Source organism: Beauveria bassiana, assembly GCF_000280675.1.
Source record: "Beauveria bassiana ARSEF 2860 unplaced genomic scaffold BBA_S00092, whole genome shotgun sequence".
NCBI classification, from domain to species: domain Eukaryota; kingdom Fungi; phylum Ascomycota; class Sordariomycetes; order Hypocreales; family Cordycipitaceae; genus Beauveria; species Beauveria bassiana.
The window spans coordinates 1-18,022 of NW_007930927.1; the positions used below are offsets into that span (position 1 = coordinate 1).

The 18,022-nt window shown below is 46.9% G+C and overlaps 6 protein-coding genes across 6 annotated transcripts; 4 read left to right on the forward strand and 2 right to left on the reverse strand.

The window, feature by feature from the left end:
- Positions 1-1,800: 1,800 nt before the first annotated feature.
- Positions 1,801-2,865, forward strand: BBA_10134 (fatty acid hydroxylase superfamily protein; the record flags this gene model as incomplete). The annotated part of the gene is made up of 1 exon (XM_008605231.1): positions 1,801-2,865. One exon carries the CDS (start codon positions 1,801-1,803, stop codon positions 2,863-2,865), a length of 1,065 nt encoding a protein of 354 aa, XP_008603453.1.
- Positions 2,866-3,163: 298 nt separating this feature from the next.
- On the reverse strand, positions 3,164-3,554 carry BBA_10135 (uncharacterized protein; the record flags this gene model as incomplete). Its single annotated transcript, XM_008605232.1, has 2 exons — positions 3,164-3,465; positions 3,521-3,554. The coding sequence occupies 2 exons, from the start codon at positions 3,552-3,554 to the stop codon at positions 3,164-3,166; spliced, it is 336 nt and encodes a 111-aa protein (XP_008603454.1).
- Positions 3,555-5,109: 1,555 nt separating this feature from the next.
- BBA_10136 (Ferritin/ribonucleotide reductase) lies at positions 5,110-6,138 on the forward strand (the record flags this gene model as incomplete). The annotated part of the gene is made up of 3 exons (XM_008605233.1): positions 5,110-5,203; positions 5,264-5,449; positions 5,507-6,138. 3 exons carry the CDS (start codon positions 5,110-5,112, stop codon positions 6,136-6,138), a joined length of 912 nt encoding a protein of 303 aa, XP_008603455.1.
- Positions 6,139-6,816: 678 nt separating this feature from the next.
- On the forward strand, positions 6,817-8,819 carry BBA_10137 (protein PFS2; the record flags this gene model as incomplete). The annotated part of the gene is made up of 3 exons (XM_008605234.1): positions 6,817-6,904; positions 6,980-7,095; positions 7,149-8,819. The coding sequence occupies 3 exons, from the start codon at positions 6,817-6,819 to the stop codon at positions 8,817-8,819; spliced, it is 1,875 nt and encodes a 624-aa protein (XP_008603456.1).
- Positions 8,820-11,334: 2,515 nt separating this feature from the next.
- Positions 11,335-13,481, reverse strand: BBA_10138 (endonuclease/Exonuclease/phosphatase protein; the record flags this gene model as incomplete). The annotated part of the gene is made up of 2 exons (XM_008605235.1): positions 11,335-12,545; positions 12,596-13,481. 2 exons carry the CDS (start codon positions 13,479-13,481, stop codon positions 11,335-11,337), a joined length of 2,097 nt encoding a protein of 698 aa, XP_008603457.1.
- Positions 13,482-14,511: 1,030 nt separating this feature from the next.
- Positions 14,512-16,231, forward strand: BBA_10139 (uncharacterized protein; the record flags this gene model as incomplete). The annotated part of the gene is made up of 9 exons (XM_008605236.1): positions 14,512-14,520; positions 14,563-14,602; positions 14,681-14,874; positions 14,922-14,928; positions 15,496-15,656; positions 15,764-15,928; positions 16,048-16,057; positions 16,123-16,131; positions 16,221-16,231. The coding sequence occupies 9 exons, from the start codon at positions 14,512-14,514 to the stop codon at positions 16,229-16,231; spliced, it is 606 nt and encodes a 201-aa protein (XP_008603458.1).
- Between the last annotated feature and the right edge of the window lie 1,791 nt (positions 16,232-18,022).

Consider the following 18,022-nt stretch of genomic DNA (forward strand, 5'->3'; position numbering starts at 1 on the left):
AAGGTATATTTTATAAATATATAATTTACTAATTAAAATTAATATCTAAATAAGTAATTATATATTTAAGATTTATATAAGAGTATATTTATAAGCTAATTAAGTACTAGGAGAAAGTTTTTTTTTTTAATAAGGTCTTTATTACTTATAGTAATAGCTTAAAAATAAAGTAATATTTTACTTATAAAGTATATATATATAACCTATTAGAGAACTATAAATAACTTACTAATTATAAGGGCTTAGGAAGAGAGATTTAATAAAGATAAAGTCTAGCTATAGGTACTAATAAGATAAAAAATTCTAATATTTTAGGGTATAATTAATACCTATTAGAGGTTATTTTTTAATATACTTTTAGGTAACCCTAATAGCCCCTAATATAGTATCTCTATATAAATAATTCTTAACCTCTTATAGTCTAAATTACTTATAATTTTAGAACCTAAGAATATATTTATATAAAATAATATATATACTTATATAATTAATTTAGTATAAAATTAGTTATATAATTTTATATAAAAAAATAATATTAAGATTATAACTTAGTTAATATATTTCCTTAATTTTAACCCTATTAAGAATATTTAGGTATTACTAAAAGAGAAAATAATATAGTATTATCTAAAACTATAAAAAATACTAGTTAATAAGTATCTTTTTAATTTATTAGAAAATACTACTATTAAGTACTAAGAGGATTTTAAATAAAAGCTTTTTTATTAGTTAGTTATAATAGTAATATATAGGCTAGAGGCTATTATCTACGCTAGGGGCTAGTATATAAAATACTAGTTATATTAATTAATATAGAATTTAATACTTTATTATTATATAATATAGGTAGTATTTTAATAGAGAATTAGTGCTATAATATGGGTTTTGAGTATCTTGGTGATGGTACTGCTACCCCGCCTAAATTGATCGTGAGCGGAATTACCTACGACCCACTGTAGCCTAACGGAGGATCAAGCGTCGCAGCACGTACGTCATGGCACGGGCTAGACTAGGAACCATTATTTCGCCAAGAACGTGCCAGATTGCTTCTTCGCTGACGGCGCCAGCGGCATCATCCGCCTCTGCGATAAATCAGAGAGTCCTGCGGGCTGCTGGACAAGACCATCACATGCCAAAGGAAAGAACGCATAAACTCTCGTTCTGAGGGGCCACTTTCGCCTCTCCCGCCCCCTCATTTTATTACTCTCTCCTTACTCCGCGCATCCCGCTCTGATGCTTCAAAATGCTGGGGCAATCTCCACCTTGGTCTGCATTGCTGTCTTTTGACTCGCGGAACGGCCGCCAGAATGTAAAAAAAGTCTAAAGTCAAAGCGAATAATCACATGCGTGCCCCATCAGGCTACCCCATCTGATACATGGAACTAGTTGACTAGGTGTTATTATTGTTTGCCACTGGCGAACAAAGTTAAGCAATTTTTAGCACTGGACAGTTTGATGTTTAGCGGCTGACTTCGGCGTTCCCCCCATGCCAAGACAGTTTCTTTTTTCACCTAACCCCTTCCCCGCATCCGTGTTATTGCTTTTCTCATTGTTTCCCCGGCTCTCCGTCCCAACACGGCAATATGCGCAGGGACTTCGTGCGGGGTGCAAGACACTTGCCCTCGGCTTTATAATAAAGTATCAGGTTGGGGGTCACCTTATAACGCAGGGACAAGCGCCCCTTCCACATTGTTTCGTTATGACTTGACCAACTCTCTTTATAATCATTTTTTCTTTAGGTCGAGAAAGAAGCAACTTTTAGACAACCTACTAAAACAGTTGCAAAGACAACTCGCCAACATGGGGTTCGCGCAAGAGCACAACCCCCATAACATGACTGCCGACTGGCAGTCCAAGGACCCTTCAACATGGAACATTTATCAAAAGTTCATCGATGCCATTGACATCACGCCCATCATCCCGGGCAAGCCGCCGCCCGTCTTCGCCAAGACGGACAAGATGCCCTTCATGGCCCAGTGGTCGCAGCACCTCTTCATCATCACCTACGCCGCCATCCCCTTGCTGCTGCACCAGGCCTACGTGTCCTTGACCGGCCAGCCGCTCAGCAAGGCGGCCGTCATCTTCCTGTACAACCTCGCCTACGTCCTGGTCGCCGTCCGCGAAGTGCGCATGCTGCGCAGGCTCACCTACAAGTTTGGCTGTCTCGACGGCGACGTCGCCGACCGCGACGGCATTCCCAACTCGGGCAGCGGCAAGATCATTGGCGAGATGCACAAGACGGCCGGCTTCCGCATCATCATGGCCACCTGGATCGCCTACGAACCGGGCCTGACCCCGCTCGCCTTCTTCAGCAAGCCGGACATTTGGGCGCCGCTCGTCTTGAAGCTCGCCCTCTACGGCCCCATTCTCGACTTCTTCTTCTACACCTACCACCGTGCCTGCCACGAGGTACCCTGGCTGTGGAAGTACCACCGCACGCACCACCTCAACAAGCACCCCACGGCGCTGCACTCGGGCTTCGCCGATGACGAGCAGGAGATTATCGAAATCGTCATCGTGCCCTTCCTGACCTACGCCACCCTCTGGGCCCTCGGCCTCAAGCTCAACTTTTACGAGTGGTGGGTGTGCTTCGAGTACGTCACCTACTCCGAGATTTTTGGCCACAGCGGTCTTCGCATCTACGGCACTGTGCCGTCGCCCATTACCCCGGTGCTCTCCTACCTTGGCATGGAGCTGGTGCTCGAGGATCACGACCTCCACCACCGCAGAGGCTGGAAGAAGAGCTTCAACTACGGCAAGCAGACGCGCGTCTGGGACCGCATCTTTGGCACCTGCACTGACCGCATCGAGGCCAAGCCTGACAACGTCGACTTTTCCAACAAGGCTCACATGCCTCTCTTTTAGATGCTCCGACGTTGGAGGGATAAATCTTAAAAAGAATAATGAGATTAGATGTCTGATTTAGCGATACCATGATACACTTAGATTATTAGATATATAAATTTATCAAGTTGCATTCATTTGCCTCAAGTCGTGATTGATACAGTGAGGCAAGAGTCTATTTAGTCATGTTGAAAGTGTATTTGCTATTATGTATTAAAGTTGTACCATGCTCCTCTCCGTTTTGGCGAGTGGCCATTAGACGAATAATGGACCTGACAGTCTTGACAGCATGTCAACACATACCAAGGAGCATAGCCATTCAAAGCAGAGCAACAACAGCCACAACAGCGGCCAGGGCGCCGCCGGCGATGCTGCCGGCACCGCCGGTGACGGGCACAGAGGTAGGGTTGTTGCCGGGCTGGCTGCCGGGCTGGCTGCCGGCAGCACCAGGGTTCATGGCGCCGGTGCTCTGAGCAGAACCCGTCTTGACAACTGTAAGAGACGGCGAGTCGCAGCTGGTGGTGGGAAGGGGCGAGCGGGTGACCATGTCGTTGGTCGAGGAGGGTGTCTTGCAGTCAGGGCACGTCACGGTCGTGGTAACATTGGCGGCAATGGCAATGGCTGTAACCTGTGTCAGCAGAGGAATGAGAGAAACATGGGGTAGAGTTTCACGTACAAGCCAGAGAGGCAACGATGGTAATGAACTTCATAATGACGGTATTGTATATGCGCTGTATTAAGTCAAAGGGAGCAAAAGCTGAAAAAATGACAAGAAACGACGTGAAACTGCAGAGCGAGTGGTATGTAGTTTTTTTTTTTTCGAGAAAAATGCAGAGGGCATGAGAAGGTAATAGTAGTTTTACAGGAACAGGGCTTTGTCCTAGGCGAGGCAAACTTCTTCCCATCATGACGAAATAGGCAGACCATGACTAGATTGGGTATTGGTCCCATTCTTTGACCAGCATTTCTCAAAATGGCGTCCATGTTAGTCGAAGTACCTTCTTACTTGGCGCACGGAGCTAGAGTTGGCCGTCCGGTAGATGCCCAAAACAACGTTCAAGTCAACAAGCGAGCTGGGCCAGCAGGGATGACAGTTTAATGGCTCGCTTAGCACCACGTACAGACTGGCATCCCGAACAGCCGTAGTCAAGAACTATCCATTTCCCCCATAATAGTATATCAAATCCTCTAGTTTGGTCTCGGAGGGCAATCTCATTTCCACGGATGCTCGCGGTTCCGAGCTGGTTACAATGGGGGGCGGGGGAGCCGAGCTAGCGCTTCCAACCATTCTTTGCAGATCTTTTGCTGCAACGACCGGCCCTGCGAATGCAGCTAATGTGCCGTGTTTTGGTCTTCTTTGGGAATTTCATTTCGCGCATAATGGTCCTAGTTACGCTACATATAGGTGCCTGGCTAGAGGCGCCAGCTCCCCCCCGCACCGCAAGGCTGCCATCCCGTTGCCGCATTGAGTGTTTAGACTTTTTTTTTTTTACCTTGAAGATCCGTTTCGTCGATCAAACATGCAAAGTGGGAGTTTCTGTATTAACAACGGAGTAGAGTCCTCGAACATTGACAGGATTTTATCCCCCACGTTTTCATTGACAAATGAACAATATTGCAGACAGAGAGTATTTTACTATTTGAGAAAGCTCAGCCCGGCGATCTATCAAGCTAGTTGCTGTTTCGGGAAATGGGCGACCCGGCTGGTAAGCGTTCCGACGCGCAAGGCGAAGGGATGCGCCTCCCATCAGATAAAAAGAGGATCAGCCAACGTGCTGGATGCCAGCTATAGAGCTATAGAGCTGTGCACGCTTGTCCCGGCATGTTGTGCATCCGCGCGCCACTCTGGGATAGCACGGTAAGGTTTGTTTGGAATCAATTCAATTATTCATCGAAATTAGAATGACAGATTGCGCGCAGTTGTTGGCTAGTTTTGCCAACTTTGCCAACCTTCTCGAGTGAACAAACTTGTTGTTAGTCGCAAAACGGTGTGCGGCATGAGCCATGATGAGGCTCTGGAACATGGCAAATACGTCACTAGTTGTGCTAATGAAATTTGTCTTTTATTTTGGAAAGCTAGACCGGCTGCAAAAAATGCCGAACGCGGTTCCAGTGGTTTGCCTTGGAGTGATGACAGCTGTGAGATGATTGTGTCGAAGGAAATAAAAGCATGCTGCCAGCCGGCTCCTTTACCAGACTGCCCTCACCTAACCCCTCTATATACTCTCGAGTGAATTCTTTTGTATACGAAAAGAGATACCCATAATGCATTTCTCTCAAGCTACCATTGCGGCCGTTGTTGCTGCTGGCTTCGTCTCTGCCGCCCCGACCATTGAGAAGCGTGCTGGTATTACCGATGGTGAGAAAATTATACAAGAATGGCAAATTTAGCAGAGACAAAAAGCTAATGGGAAAGTAGCCGACATTATTCAGTATGCTCTGACTCTGGAGCATCTCGAGGACACCTTTTATCGCGATGGTCTTGCCAAGTACAGCGAGCAAGACTTCAACAGCGCCGGCTTCGACTCCAAAGTCTACAACAACATCAAGACCATTGCCAGTGACGAGGCTGCTCACGTCGACTTTTTGACAAAGGGTCTCCAGGGTAAGCACTCGATTTTCATCAAGAAGCCTTAGCCCCCCATCACTGACCAAATCTCAGCCGCTGGTGCCAACCCTGTCGCCGCCTGCACCTACGACTTTGGCTACAAGGACGTCAAGTCGTTCCTGGCCACTGCCTCCATCCTCGAAGGTGTTGGTGTTTCCGCCTACCTTGGCGCCGCCGCCGACATCATGTACAAGGCGTACCTGACGGCCGCCGGCTCCATCCTGACCGTCGAGTCGCGCCACTCGTCCTACATCCGCGCCAGCCTCGACCAGAAGCCCTTCCCCCAGCCCTTTGACACGCCCCTCTCCTACAACGAGGTCTACTCCCTCGCCTCGGGCTTCATCAAGTCCTGTCCCGAGACCAACCCGCCCCTGCCCGTCAAGGCCTTCCCCGCCGTCGCCGTCGCCGCCGACACCAAGATGCCCATCAAGGCCGGCGACGAGATTGTCCTCCAGACCCCCGGCTACCAGCTCCAGGGCGACAATAGCGACACCAAGATTTATGCTGCCTTTATTGCCGTGACTGGTCCCGTCTTTGTTGACGCTTACCTCGTGGATGGCGGCTTCAAGGTTCAGATCCCCGAGGGCTTCGCCGGCCAGACCTATGCTGTTCTGACCAGCTGCAAGGATGCTGTCAACGATGACACTATTGCTGCTGGCCCTGCCATTATTGAGATTTCTTCGTAAATAATGACGTTTGGTATCGGAGCAGGTGTACGAGGACGCGCGACTGCTTTCACATGTCATATAATTTTTTAATTCTTTAATAAAATGTATAAAATTTAATGAAAGAGACAGAGTAATGTAATCGAGTACCCTTCCGCTTGTCTTTAATTCACTGCAAACCAGAATGAACTGTTCTCTAAACGATTTTTCCTGTGCGACGCTTCGTCCCATTGTGTTAGTGGGTATTTGAGCTCGTGCAGGCAACAAATTAGGTCAATTGGCCTCGAATTCGCGAAAATTATCTTTAGCAATTCATGTCCTGTGTCGTGAGCTTGAGAAAACTGAAAAAAGAAGAAAAGGATCACTTGATTTTAGAGAAGAAAATTGATGCGCAGCGATCTGCCTGCAGAGCAGCAATGATGACTAAGCGGCTAGCATCATGTGATCTGGCGCCAAATTGCTGGAGCCACCTGAAAGCTATCAAATGAGGGTCCTGCAAGGCAAGCTTCAACGCGCCCAGGAAACGCCCAACAGCTTTTCAGTCATCTCATTCATTACCACTCTAGCCCATCGAGTACGCCATCATAACGGTCTCATCTCATAGAACCCGCACGTATACATCATTAGGCACCATTGTTAGCGCATGTCCCAAAGCTGCTAGCGCTCATCGCCCGCCCAGCTGGGCTCTAACCCAGCATCATGGCTTACGAGCCTCGCGGAGACCAGCCTGATCGAGGCGGCGGAGGCCCAGGACAGGATGGAGGTTTTATGAAAGTTAGAGGCCGAAGTACGTGCATCTTTGCGCCGTGAAATCTACACGCGTGGCAGGAACAGACGATGAGCGCTAGCTGATCCCTGATAGGACCTGTCACTGACTACAGCTCAACCATCATCCACTGGCAACGCAATAGAGTACCAAATTACAAGGGCTCCTATATTGGCGAGGCAGAGAGGCCCAGCGCAAGCTACATTATTGATGTTTGCAAAATTGTTTCCAACATGTTCCTGACTCATCGCTAACTCCTGGCCAGATGCTGCCACCTGTCGCCAGGCCGACCAATCCTGCAGACACTATCCCGGCCAAGCATTTACACTCGTCACTGAATAAGATAAAGCACCCCGTCAATGTGGTGCGATGGACTCCCGAAGGTCGTCGTCTTCTCACAGCCTCCACAAGTGGTGAATTCACACTATGGAACGGTACCGGGTTCAATTTTGAAACGATTATGCAGGCGCACGACTCGGCTATTCGCGCGCTAGAGTACTCCCACAGCGACGACTGGCTTGTCTCTGGAGACCACGATGGCCTCATCAAGTACTGGCAGCCTAATTTCAACAATGTGCAGAGCATCAATGCGCACTCGGATCCGATTCGCGACCTGGCTTTTAGCCCCAACGACGCCAGGTTTGTCACGGCTTCCGATGACTCTACGTTGAAGGTTTTCGACTTTGCTCTGGGATCAATGGAGACGAAATTGGAAGGGCATGGCTGGGACGCGAAATCGGTGGACTGGCATCCGACCAAGGGTCTTTTGGTCTCGGGGTCCAAGGACCATCTAGTCAAGCTGTGGGACCCAAGAACTGGTCGCTGCCTGACCACTCTCCACGGCCATAAAAGCACAATCACAAAGGTCCTTTTTGAACGAGTAAGGGGAAGCTGCCTGGCCACTTCTGCGCGAGACCAAACGGCGCGCGTCTTTGACCTGCGCATGATGCGAGACATTTGCCTTATCAAGGGCCACGAAAAGGACATTTCCACCGTCGCATGGCATCCTATTCACGCCAATTTGCTGTCAACTGGCGGCATGGATGGCTCACTATTCCACTATCTTCTCGACTCGCCCAACCCGCCTGCAGGCCAGCAGCTCACTGTGGCACCGTACGACAGCCCGGACCCGACGACAACTCCAGCACAGTCCATCTGGCCAACACATAAAATCTCGTTTGCGCATGACTACGCCATCTGGTCGCTTGACTGGCATCCGCTGGGCCATATTCTAGCATCAGGCTCCAACGACAGAATTACGCGTTTCTGGACACGCGCTCGTCCGGGCGATGCCGACGTGTTTCAGGACCGGTACCACATTGGCGAGGCCGCAGCTGAGGCGCAAGGAACCTGGGACCGCCGTGGTAACCGTCGGCAGAGGCAGGAAGAGGAGCAGCAAGAGATTGAGGATGAAATGGATGCTCTCGTCGATCAGGATGCGCAGAAATCTGCAGCTGGCGCTGGCGCGTCGTCTTTGCCCGGCATCCCTGGTCTTCCGCTAGGCGGCGGCAGTATCGTGCCCGGAATAGGATCGGCCGTGCCGCCGCCGCCTTTCATCCCGGGTGTCGGAGGCGGGGCCAACGGCCATATCCTCCCGCCCGGTCAGTTCCCACCGCCTCCATTCCCCATACCAGGCATGAACGGTGCCCCGCCGCCGCCTCTGCCGGGCATCGATCCCAACAACCCACCGAACCCGATGCAGCTACTCGAAATGATGAAGAAGGCTGGCGTGCCGCTTCCCCCGCCAGGCCAGCTGCCGCCGGGGCTCATTCCACCTCCTGGTGCTGCTGGGGGCATGCCAATTATACCGCCGCCCATGCCCATGAGCATGGATGGTAAAAGCGGCGACGGCGGGCGTCGCAGGGCGCCTCTACCTAGTCAGGCAGACAGTCTGCGGGAGGAGCAGCGACAGGGTAATTACAAGCGCATACGGTAGAATTGAACTTGCGTGAGAAGATTTCAAAAATAGCGTCAGGGGAGGGGGGGTATGTCCATTTACGGCGTAATGGGGGGTTTAGGATTTATCTTCAGCGGTGGCGGGGAAAGGGCGTGTACATTATACAGAGGCCATAGGCAATGTTAAACTATACAGTGGTATTCGATCTCACAAGTGGATACGGCACTATTGTCTGTCGATGCATACAGATCCGTTGACTGCCACTGCTTCTTTTCATCTTTGCAAGAGACCCAGTGCTTAACCCCCCCAAAGCAGCGTGATAAAGCGCGCACGCGATATGAAGCTTACACTCATCACAGCGCTGGCGACCGTCGCACCGTTCTGCGCCGCCGCCACCCAGACGCCGAGCTACCAGCATCTGCCCTCTCTCCGGGAGCAAGCCGCCCTCCAGGAGAAATGGTACGCGGAACGCGGAGAAGCAATCCCCGCACTTCTCAAGAAGCACGGCGTAGACGCCTGGCTGGTAACGTCCCCCCCCCCCCCCCCTCCTCCTCTCTCACCAAACTCACATTACACCTCTAGATTAGCCAGCGCGAGTACGCCGAAGACACCGTCTTCTGGTCGCTCACGCCAAACTCCTTTTCCGCGCGCCGCCGCACCACCATGCTCTTCTTTGCGCCGCCGTCATCCCCCATCTCAAACGATCACTCCTCCCTGCCCACCTCGTACACCTTTGTCGACAACACGCCGCAGCTATGGGACGACGTGCGACGGGTGCTCGCGCGACACCATCCAGCGCGCATCGCCGTCAACGCGCACCCAGAGATTACGTTTGCGTCGGGCCTGCACGCGGGGGGGGGGGGCTGGCGGCTGCGCGGCGCGGGCTGGGCGATGCGTGGGTGGCGGACCGGTTCGTGCCTGGACGCGGCGCCGATGCTGGCCGTCGAGTACGTCGGCACGCAGATTGCGGGCGCGGCTGCCGTGGTACCGCCGCATGCACGCAGGAGACGGCGTTTGGGCCATCATCGCAGAAGGGGTTTAGCGAGCGCGTGGTGAAGCCGGAAAGGACGACGCCGCGGGAACGTGGAGTAGTGGATGCGCGAGCAGATTCAGAGCCTCAACTACACGACGTGGTTCGTTCCCATCCGAGCGTGACGGTCATCAAGCCGGATACGCCTTGGGGAGCAGAGGCGGCGGGCAATGAAAACATGGCAGCGGCGGCAGATGAGGCGATACAGTATGGCGAATTGCTGCACGTTCGACTTTGGCGTTTCGGCGCTCGGCATGAACACGGACACGCAGCATCTCGCGTACGTGCTCTACCCGGGGCCAGATATCGCACGACGACGACGACGACGACGACGTGTCGCAGGGCTTCCGCGAGGCCCGGCGCAAGGGCAACCGCCCGCAAGACATGACGCGGGAGCACATGCGGCACGGCCGCACCGGCAACCAGATTTCTGGCCGCCATCCGCCGCCAGATGAAGCACGAGGGGGCCTCGAGGGGGCAAGATTCACTGCCACGCGATTGGCGACTGGGGCCACTCTGCCGGCACACTCATTGGTGCGTTTTTATTTATTTTATTTAATTTATTTTTTTTTTTTTTTTACTTTTGAACCTTGAATAACTTGTGCTACTCGAATTATCCCTTTCTCATTCAGCTAATGTTTTCTGGCATAGGCATGATAAACTTGCAGGATCACGTCCCCATACTCGGCAATCTGCCTCTTCTCGCCAACACCTGGTACAGCATCGAGCTGCGCGCCGACCACTTTGTGCCTCGAATTTAACACCACGTTTAGCTTCCCGCTCGAGGAAGTTGTCTACTGGACGCCCAAAGGCGGCTTTGAATAGGTTCATGGCCGCCAGGAACGATTTCATCTTATTCGCACGTCTGGGCTCTACGTCTAGCCAAGACGCGGCGTCGTCTGAAGAATTGTGAAATCATGTCAAATCTCACATTAGATATTCAATACGAGAGTTCACACACACACACACACACAAAAAGAAAAAAAAGGCAACCTTTGCGGTTCAGTGACTTTGTATTCACGCTGCTGTCCAACTTAGTTTCCCTTTCTCGCGAGCCATACCCCATCGCTGCAATATGGCAAGTATAACGACCAAGACTAGTAGTAGTAAAGAGCAGATTCAACAACAAAACAAAACCAGGGGAAACAATGCTGCGCAGAGTAAAATAAAAAGGGAACCAAACACGACAAGACGGATAAATATAAAATAAAAAACAAATAAATCATCCTCAACTCCTACAATTCTTACAAGTTAAGAAGAAAAAGGAGACAAGTGCGTAAGACACTTCGCTTGCACGCATTCCTTGTTCCCTTCTTTTCAAAAATTTCCATCTCTCCGCTCGACACGAAAAGTGTACAACCGCACCATGTAACCGAGCCCACCTCCCTTTGCCGTTTCAATTCCGTCCTTGCCCTCGGCCGTCCGATAAACTCCAAATCAGAGACCCATTAAACAAGACCAACATCGTCGACGTAGATTGGCCATCATCCTCAAAATCATGTCAAGAAATCCAAGTCTCCCGCTTTAGGATCGCCGTGAGCCGCTGATGCTCTGCTCCCGATCTTGGTTGCTCTGCTTCTTCTCCTTGCGGGCCTTGATGACGAAATCGGCCATGATTTGAATGTGATCAGCAGGGAACCACCAGTTGGGAAACGCCGGAATCCGCTTGAGAGCCGCGCTGTCCATCGCACCCAGTACCTCGACAACCTCTAGCGTGTTGGTCGAGTACCAAATATAGTCAATGACGCCGGAGAAGCCAGGCGTGTAGTTTGTAAACGGCATCTCGTCAGCGGTTCCTCTTGTAGCGGCGTACGCATCACGTAGGCTGAAAGGATGCTCGATACCGTCGCGCGTGAAGCTTCCGTATACGTGCCCGGCCAACTCTGGGTGCTCAGGAGCCACACGACCCTTGGACATGAGGTCGAAGACGGACGAGTCTTCTGTCGAATTAAAATCGCCACAGACGACAAGAGGAATCTCAGTGTTGCAGCGATATTCTTGACTGGGACCCACTTCATCTGCCCCAGCGTCACTGCCTTCCTCACCAGGCGCAATAATCAACCTCTTGTCTGACTCCTTGCAGGGTGGCCACTGCGTGTACGAGTCGGCCATCTTCGTAATCTGCTCCATCAAAATACCAGTCTGGATAGCCTTGACATCGGCCAAGGTTGTTTCCCACGTAAGGTGGACGTCGACAAGGATAATCCGGGCACCTGTTTTGCGAGATTCGAACAGGGTAATGACAGCGATGTTGTCCTTGGGCATGACTCGATTGAAGACGTCGTGCTCTCCTTTCATATCAGGGCGGTTGATAGCAATTGTTGCAAATTCGATAACCTGCTTGTCAAGAACCACCCACTTTCGCTGCTTGTAAAAGACAGCACATCCGTCGACCTGACCAGCATCCTTCTCCGACATCGTTTTGGCCCGCGTTTTGGGCCAGAAAATGCCTCGATAGCCATCTGTGCTCAGCTCGGGACTCAGCTCATTTCGAAAAGCTTCGCCAGATACTTCTTGCAGAGCCACAAAGTCGGCATCGCGGACGCGTATTTCTTTCAAGATGCATTCACGTCGGTAATCCCATTTGAGGGCTTTGCTCGGTGTGTATCCGTAGATCTGTGGCGTCGCATACTTGTCGCAAAGGATATTCCAAGAGAAAACCTTGACTCGCTCAAGGTTGGGCGAAACGTCCTCTTGAAGGATAATCGGCTCGCGGGGTTTAGGCTCGGGGGGTACTAGAAGCGAATTAGCATTGAGCACTGGCATCATACCATGTAACTTATACCTGGCGCAGTTTCTCTAAAGAAGCTGATTATGCTCTTTGTGCCCTTTTCCATGATATCCTGCTTCAAGTCGTGGTTCAGAGGGTTGCCCTCGATGCCTAGTACGTCCAGCGAGTGTAGAGAGCCCAATTCATATGGCAGCTCTTGAATACTATTGTTGAAGAGTAAGAGCTGCTTCAGAAATGTGCACATTCCCAGTTCCGGAGGAATCTCAGTCAATTGATTGAAAGACACATCCAGGTGTTTCAATTGGCGGAGCTCGCCAATTTGTTTCGGTAGCCTGGAGAGCTTGTTCGAGGCGATGTAAAGCTCACATAAGAACTGATAGCGAAACAATTCAGGAGCGAGGTTGCGTAGACCTTGACCGCTCATGTCCATGTTGTGCCAGTCTTGTCGGGTTGTCTCTTTGCTGGCATCCCATGGTCGCCGTCTATCGGCATCGTTTTCGCCGTCGGCTTGTGCCTTGCCGCTAGAGGGTGGGGGACCACCTATACCCTTATTCTCTGAGGCTTTTAGTCGTGCGTAATAATGGGGTTGTTGCTGGTCCGTCATGGCAGAGTGGGCGCGTTCAGACTCTTTGTGCAATCGCATCTGCTCCGCCCACATTTCGTTTTGCGGTGCGGTCCCGGTACGAGACGCGGATTGACCGTTTGGAAGGCCCGAGTTGAATTGGGCTGACGAGGAGAGAAGGCCGGATGGGAATGATGAGTGATGTCCTAGTCCGTTAGAGGTGGGAAGGCCATGGTCGTGCTGCAAGCCTTGATGATGTTGAGCTTGCGAAGGGTGTTGATGCTGTGCATGCTGGTAATTGTAGAGCATGCCGGGCATTCCTCTACCAGCACCATTCAGCCGGGCATTGTGGCCCTGCTGATGATTCTGCGAGTACATGCCGATGACAGATCGGATTGTGTAAAATCGATTCGCTGGTTAAAATAAAATGGTCCCGGTGCGAGCTGTCGGCGGAAAGACTGCACGACAAGTCTGACTATTGGGACTCTTTGGTTTTTAAGATTTTCGAAAAGGCTAGCCTGATGTCGGTAACCATTTGTCGCTGTAGACGCGTGGCGAGACGTTTACTATGTCGACGATGGGCGATATGTGATGCTTGTCGGCGGATAAGGAAAGTAGGACGATGAAGCTCGCATTTGCGCATGGGCTTGCGTCAATGAGAAAGCAGCGCGTACGCTTGTCTAGGAGAGGACAAAGAACGGATCTCGCGGGAGGGCGCTGACGGACAAAGAGGCACCAACGGGCAGAAGCAGGGCGGCAAGCTTGCTGGTACCTTGCGAAAGCTCAGGTGGAGAAGCGCGCGCAGTCGCCGTGACGCGGGAGCAAAATTCGGTTCTCGATCGTCGAGTAGCGGAGGTGCAAAGACAACAGCTCAGGCTGGCATAGCTTCTGAATGCAGTCGCAAAATTCAAGGGGGCGCGGAGGCGAGTGTTCTATATGAGGGAGGCGAGGTCAGTTTGACGAGAGGCTGGACAGAGTTGCATCGGGGAGGACGAGGATGGGGGAACACAAGCGGGAGGCGGAAAGGATTGGCAAGTGGATCCACGCACAGCTAACGAATGTTTGCGACGGCGCTCAATTGTCGCTGGGACGAGTAGCAGAGTGCGGCGCAGAGAATGATAACGAATATCGAGGTCTAGTCAATGATTTGCGTCGTGTCGTGCTCCAAAGCAGCACATCAGAGCGTCAAACTGCGTTGGACGAGACGGGCAGTCGGGTCACGTGTTTCCTGCTCCGCACTGGCCGATCTTGGGCAAACCAGCGAATCAGATCACGTGGATCCTTGGTATTTGTGACCTGGCCACAAGGAGAGTTGTACATGTTTCAATCTCGGGGACGAACCGAAATGAGACTCGAGAACGAATAAACAAGTAAATCGAAAGGGCGTCAGGGTTCGCACCTCTTAAGAATGGGCACTGTATGTACATTGACTCATCTCGATCTACTAAATATGCGCAAGGCAGATCACTGCAGCTCCCAGCGCTATGACAGCGCCACCAGTAATACACCGCCAAAAAAGCACTATTCTAGTTTGACGGAAATGGTCAAGTGATGGCCGGGTGTACCGTCAAATACAGTAAACGCAACACCTAATATCGGCTTTTTGTACTATGGTTGCATCGTACGTGATCAGGAAAATACCTCGTTAGACGGACGGCTTTTAACAAAAGCAAAGAGGGTCAAGATTGAGGAAGAGAAGCAAGGCCGATCAAGGCACGGCACGATCAAGGTTCGAATGATAAATTGTCCGCAGGCCTGCTTAGCGGATCGTGTAAGTGATGCATATTTACCTATTACTACCTACAGTAATATGACCAGAAGGAAGGTACGCCGCCGGTTGGGCCGTACCTAGCCGTGATAGAAGGGTGGTGCGCTCGGCATTACTAGTGTAAATAGGTAGCACCCATGGCAGCGTCGTTACTGCGAATCCAGTCGCCTCGTGTGGAGAGACTTTAGCCTATAGATGTAGTTGAATGGTCAGTGTTAGCAGCACGCCACGATCCCTTTGTCAGGAGAGGAGATTCGAAATAATCGTGCCACGACTTCTCGCGATCTGCGAGTAAACATGCACCCGCAACAGACTGTTACTGAAAGTACTGCGAGGGAGAACCAAATTCTTTCACGCTAACAATCTACCCTAACTTCAGTTGTTTGTGCACCACAGCTAGCAAGCGTACCTGCATTTGTATGAATGGTGGCTATACCCTAACCGAGATGGACGACTCGGATATTAGCACCACGAATTCTGTACTCCATTCAGGGTGAGGTCGCTCCACTGCTGTAGGTACAGGAGCACTTTGTCTAGATGCAGCAGACGCGGAGTCGGGCAGCTTGTCCGCCATGTTTACTTTAAGGCCACAGTAAACCCTTGGAAGACCCTGACTTGATACAGACATTGCCACTGGCACTGGAATTCGCCTACGTACATGGAAGTACGTCTGCCAGCAGAATTTCAATTCGACGGGTACGATGTTGACACATCAAAGTAGAGCCATAGCAGTTGCTGCCTTATGTGAGGCCGATGTGGTGAGACGCACTGAAACCGTTGTCAAAGTAAGTATGCGGAATATACGGCCTTTCTCATGTACGGATCGTTTGTTTAAGGGCTTAAGGTATATCAGTAAAAAGAGGTAGCGAGGGGCTTACAATCAATACTCCAGCCAGGGGCTATCCTCTTTGGGGTTAAGTTTATCCGAGTTTGGCGTGCCCGCCATAACAGAAAGCTTTCAAAAACCCCTGAAAATACATGTGCAATATTCCAAGTCAGTGAGCAGATGCATTATGCTTCTTCTCTTACAGTCATGATTCCACAGTCACACCCGAATGTATGCCACGAATCCCAGGATAGTTCTAGTTTCTTTGGCATTAGAGACTTTAGCTGGAGGATGATAAAGAGAAGTTGATTCTGACTATTATGCCTGTCAAGGCACTAAATTCTTATTAGCTAGAAGCCAGTAAAGACCTACTTTTATTTATATAATAGCACTTATATATAGCCTCTATATATACTAACTTATAGGAAGAATAAGTAATTAATAATATAAATTTAGACTAATAACCTTATAATAATTATTATTATTTAACTAATACTAATTAATAATTAAAAACTATAAATAGTTAGGTTATAAAAATCCTAAAAATAGATTTAATTTTATTAATTTATATTAATTAAAGAAGAAAGTCCCTAAGTATTTATATTTACTATAATATTTAAACTATTATATTAGATCTTTCCTCTTATTATTTATTATAAAAAAATTTCTTTTATTTAGAATTAAAATAATATTTCCCTCCCTTAAAAGATATCTTTATTATCTTAATAAAGAACTTAGAAAAAAAAGAAAAAAATAAAAAGCCTACCTTCCTTAAGCTCTTCTTTAATAATAAATAAATACTATTTATAATATTAAAATTTTTTATAATAATAATATTAATAGTTATAACTATATTAAGAGGATTCCCTAAATCTTTTTTATTAAATTAGATATAATAAAAATTAAAAATAATACCTAAGGAAATAAAAGAATTAACTATATCTATTATACTAAAATAGAAGTACTAATAACTATTAAAGGTTAATTTAAACTTAACTATTTAAGAAGAGTTTAATAATATATTTATATAAGTTAAATAGTTCTTTAATACCTTTTCTTAAAAAAACTATTTAGTTAAAAATATATTTAATCTTTTTTAAAATAAATTTAAAAATTAGGAAAATAAATATTATAAAAATCTTAGTAAAATTATAAGATTATTATTCTAAGCTTTTTTAAGAGACTAAAAAATCTATATACCTAAAAAAAAAAGTAAAAGAATAATAGATTCTTTATATAATCTATTTAAAAATAAGATTTTACTTAAATAATTAAAAGATAATAGAGATTTTAAGTAATAATTAATATCCTAAAACTATAATATAAAAATACCCTTTAGTTTACTAAGAAATAATTAAGTTATATTTAATAAAGATCTTAATAAACTTAAAGATAATAAAGATAATTAATAAGAGTTATATTTACTATTTTAAAGATAAGAACTAGAGCTTATTAACTAATTTAACTATTATATAATATTATTACCTTCTATACTTCCTCCTTTAATACCTTTTTTAATAATATTAAAGGAAGTTTATAATTAATATAATTAAGGTTTCCTTTAATTATTATATTAACCTAACTATAGTAGAGATAACTAATATAAGGTAAGTAAAGGTAATAAATAAGGTTTTAAAAGGATAATAAAATCTTTATTTAGAGATAAAAATAATAAATATAATTATAACTTATCTAAATATATAAATAAACCTCTAAATAATATTTAATATAATAATAGTAGTAACTAAGATCTTAAGTTTATATATATCTTTAAAAAGTTTATTAATATTTCTTATAAACTTATAAACTTAAATAAGAATTATTATAAGTCTAAAAAATATATAAGAATAGGTATTAATAGTAATTTCTTTAATATAAAATATAATATATTTATTAATAAATATAGAAGATTAGAAGTACCTAAAGAAGTATATAATTAAATATTCTTAGTAATATTAAAGGGCTAAGTTTTAGATTTTTATATTAATTATCTTATTAATAAAGGCTTTATTTATCTTATACTATAAGCTAAAATTAAGGCTTATTTTAAACTATTAAGTATAATTAATTAATATTATTAGGAATAGTAGAAATTTTTATTAAAAGAAGTAATAAAGAAGAATAAAAGAAAAATAATATAAGAAGCTATTATAATTATAATAAATAGAATATAAAACCTTTATTATAATATATTGAGTAATAATAAATATAGATATTAAGACCTCTAATAGACTTTAATTATAGTTATATTAGATATTCTAGAATATATAATAACTTTATTTAAGTTAGCTATAATATATAAAAAAGTCTTAAGTAATATATAAT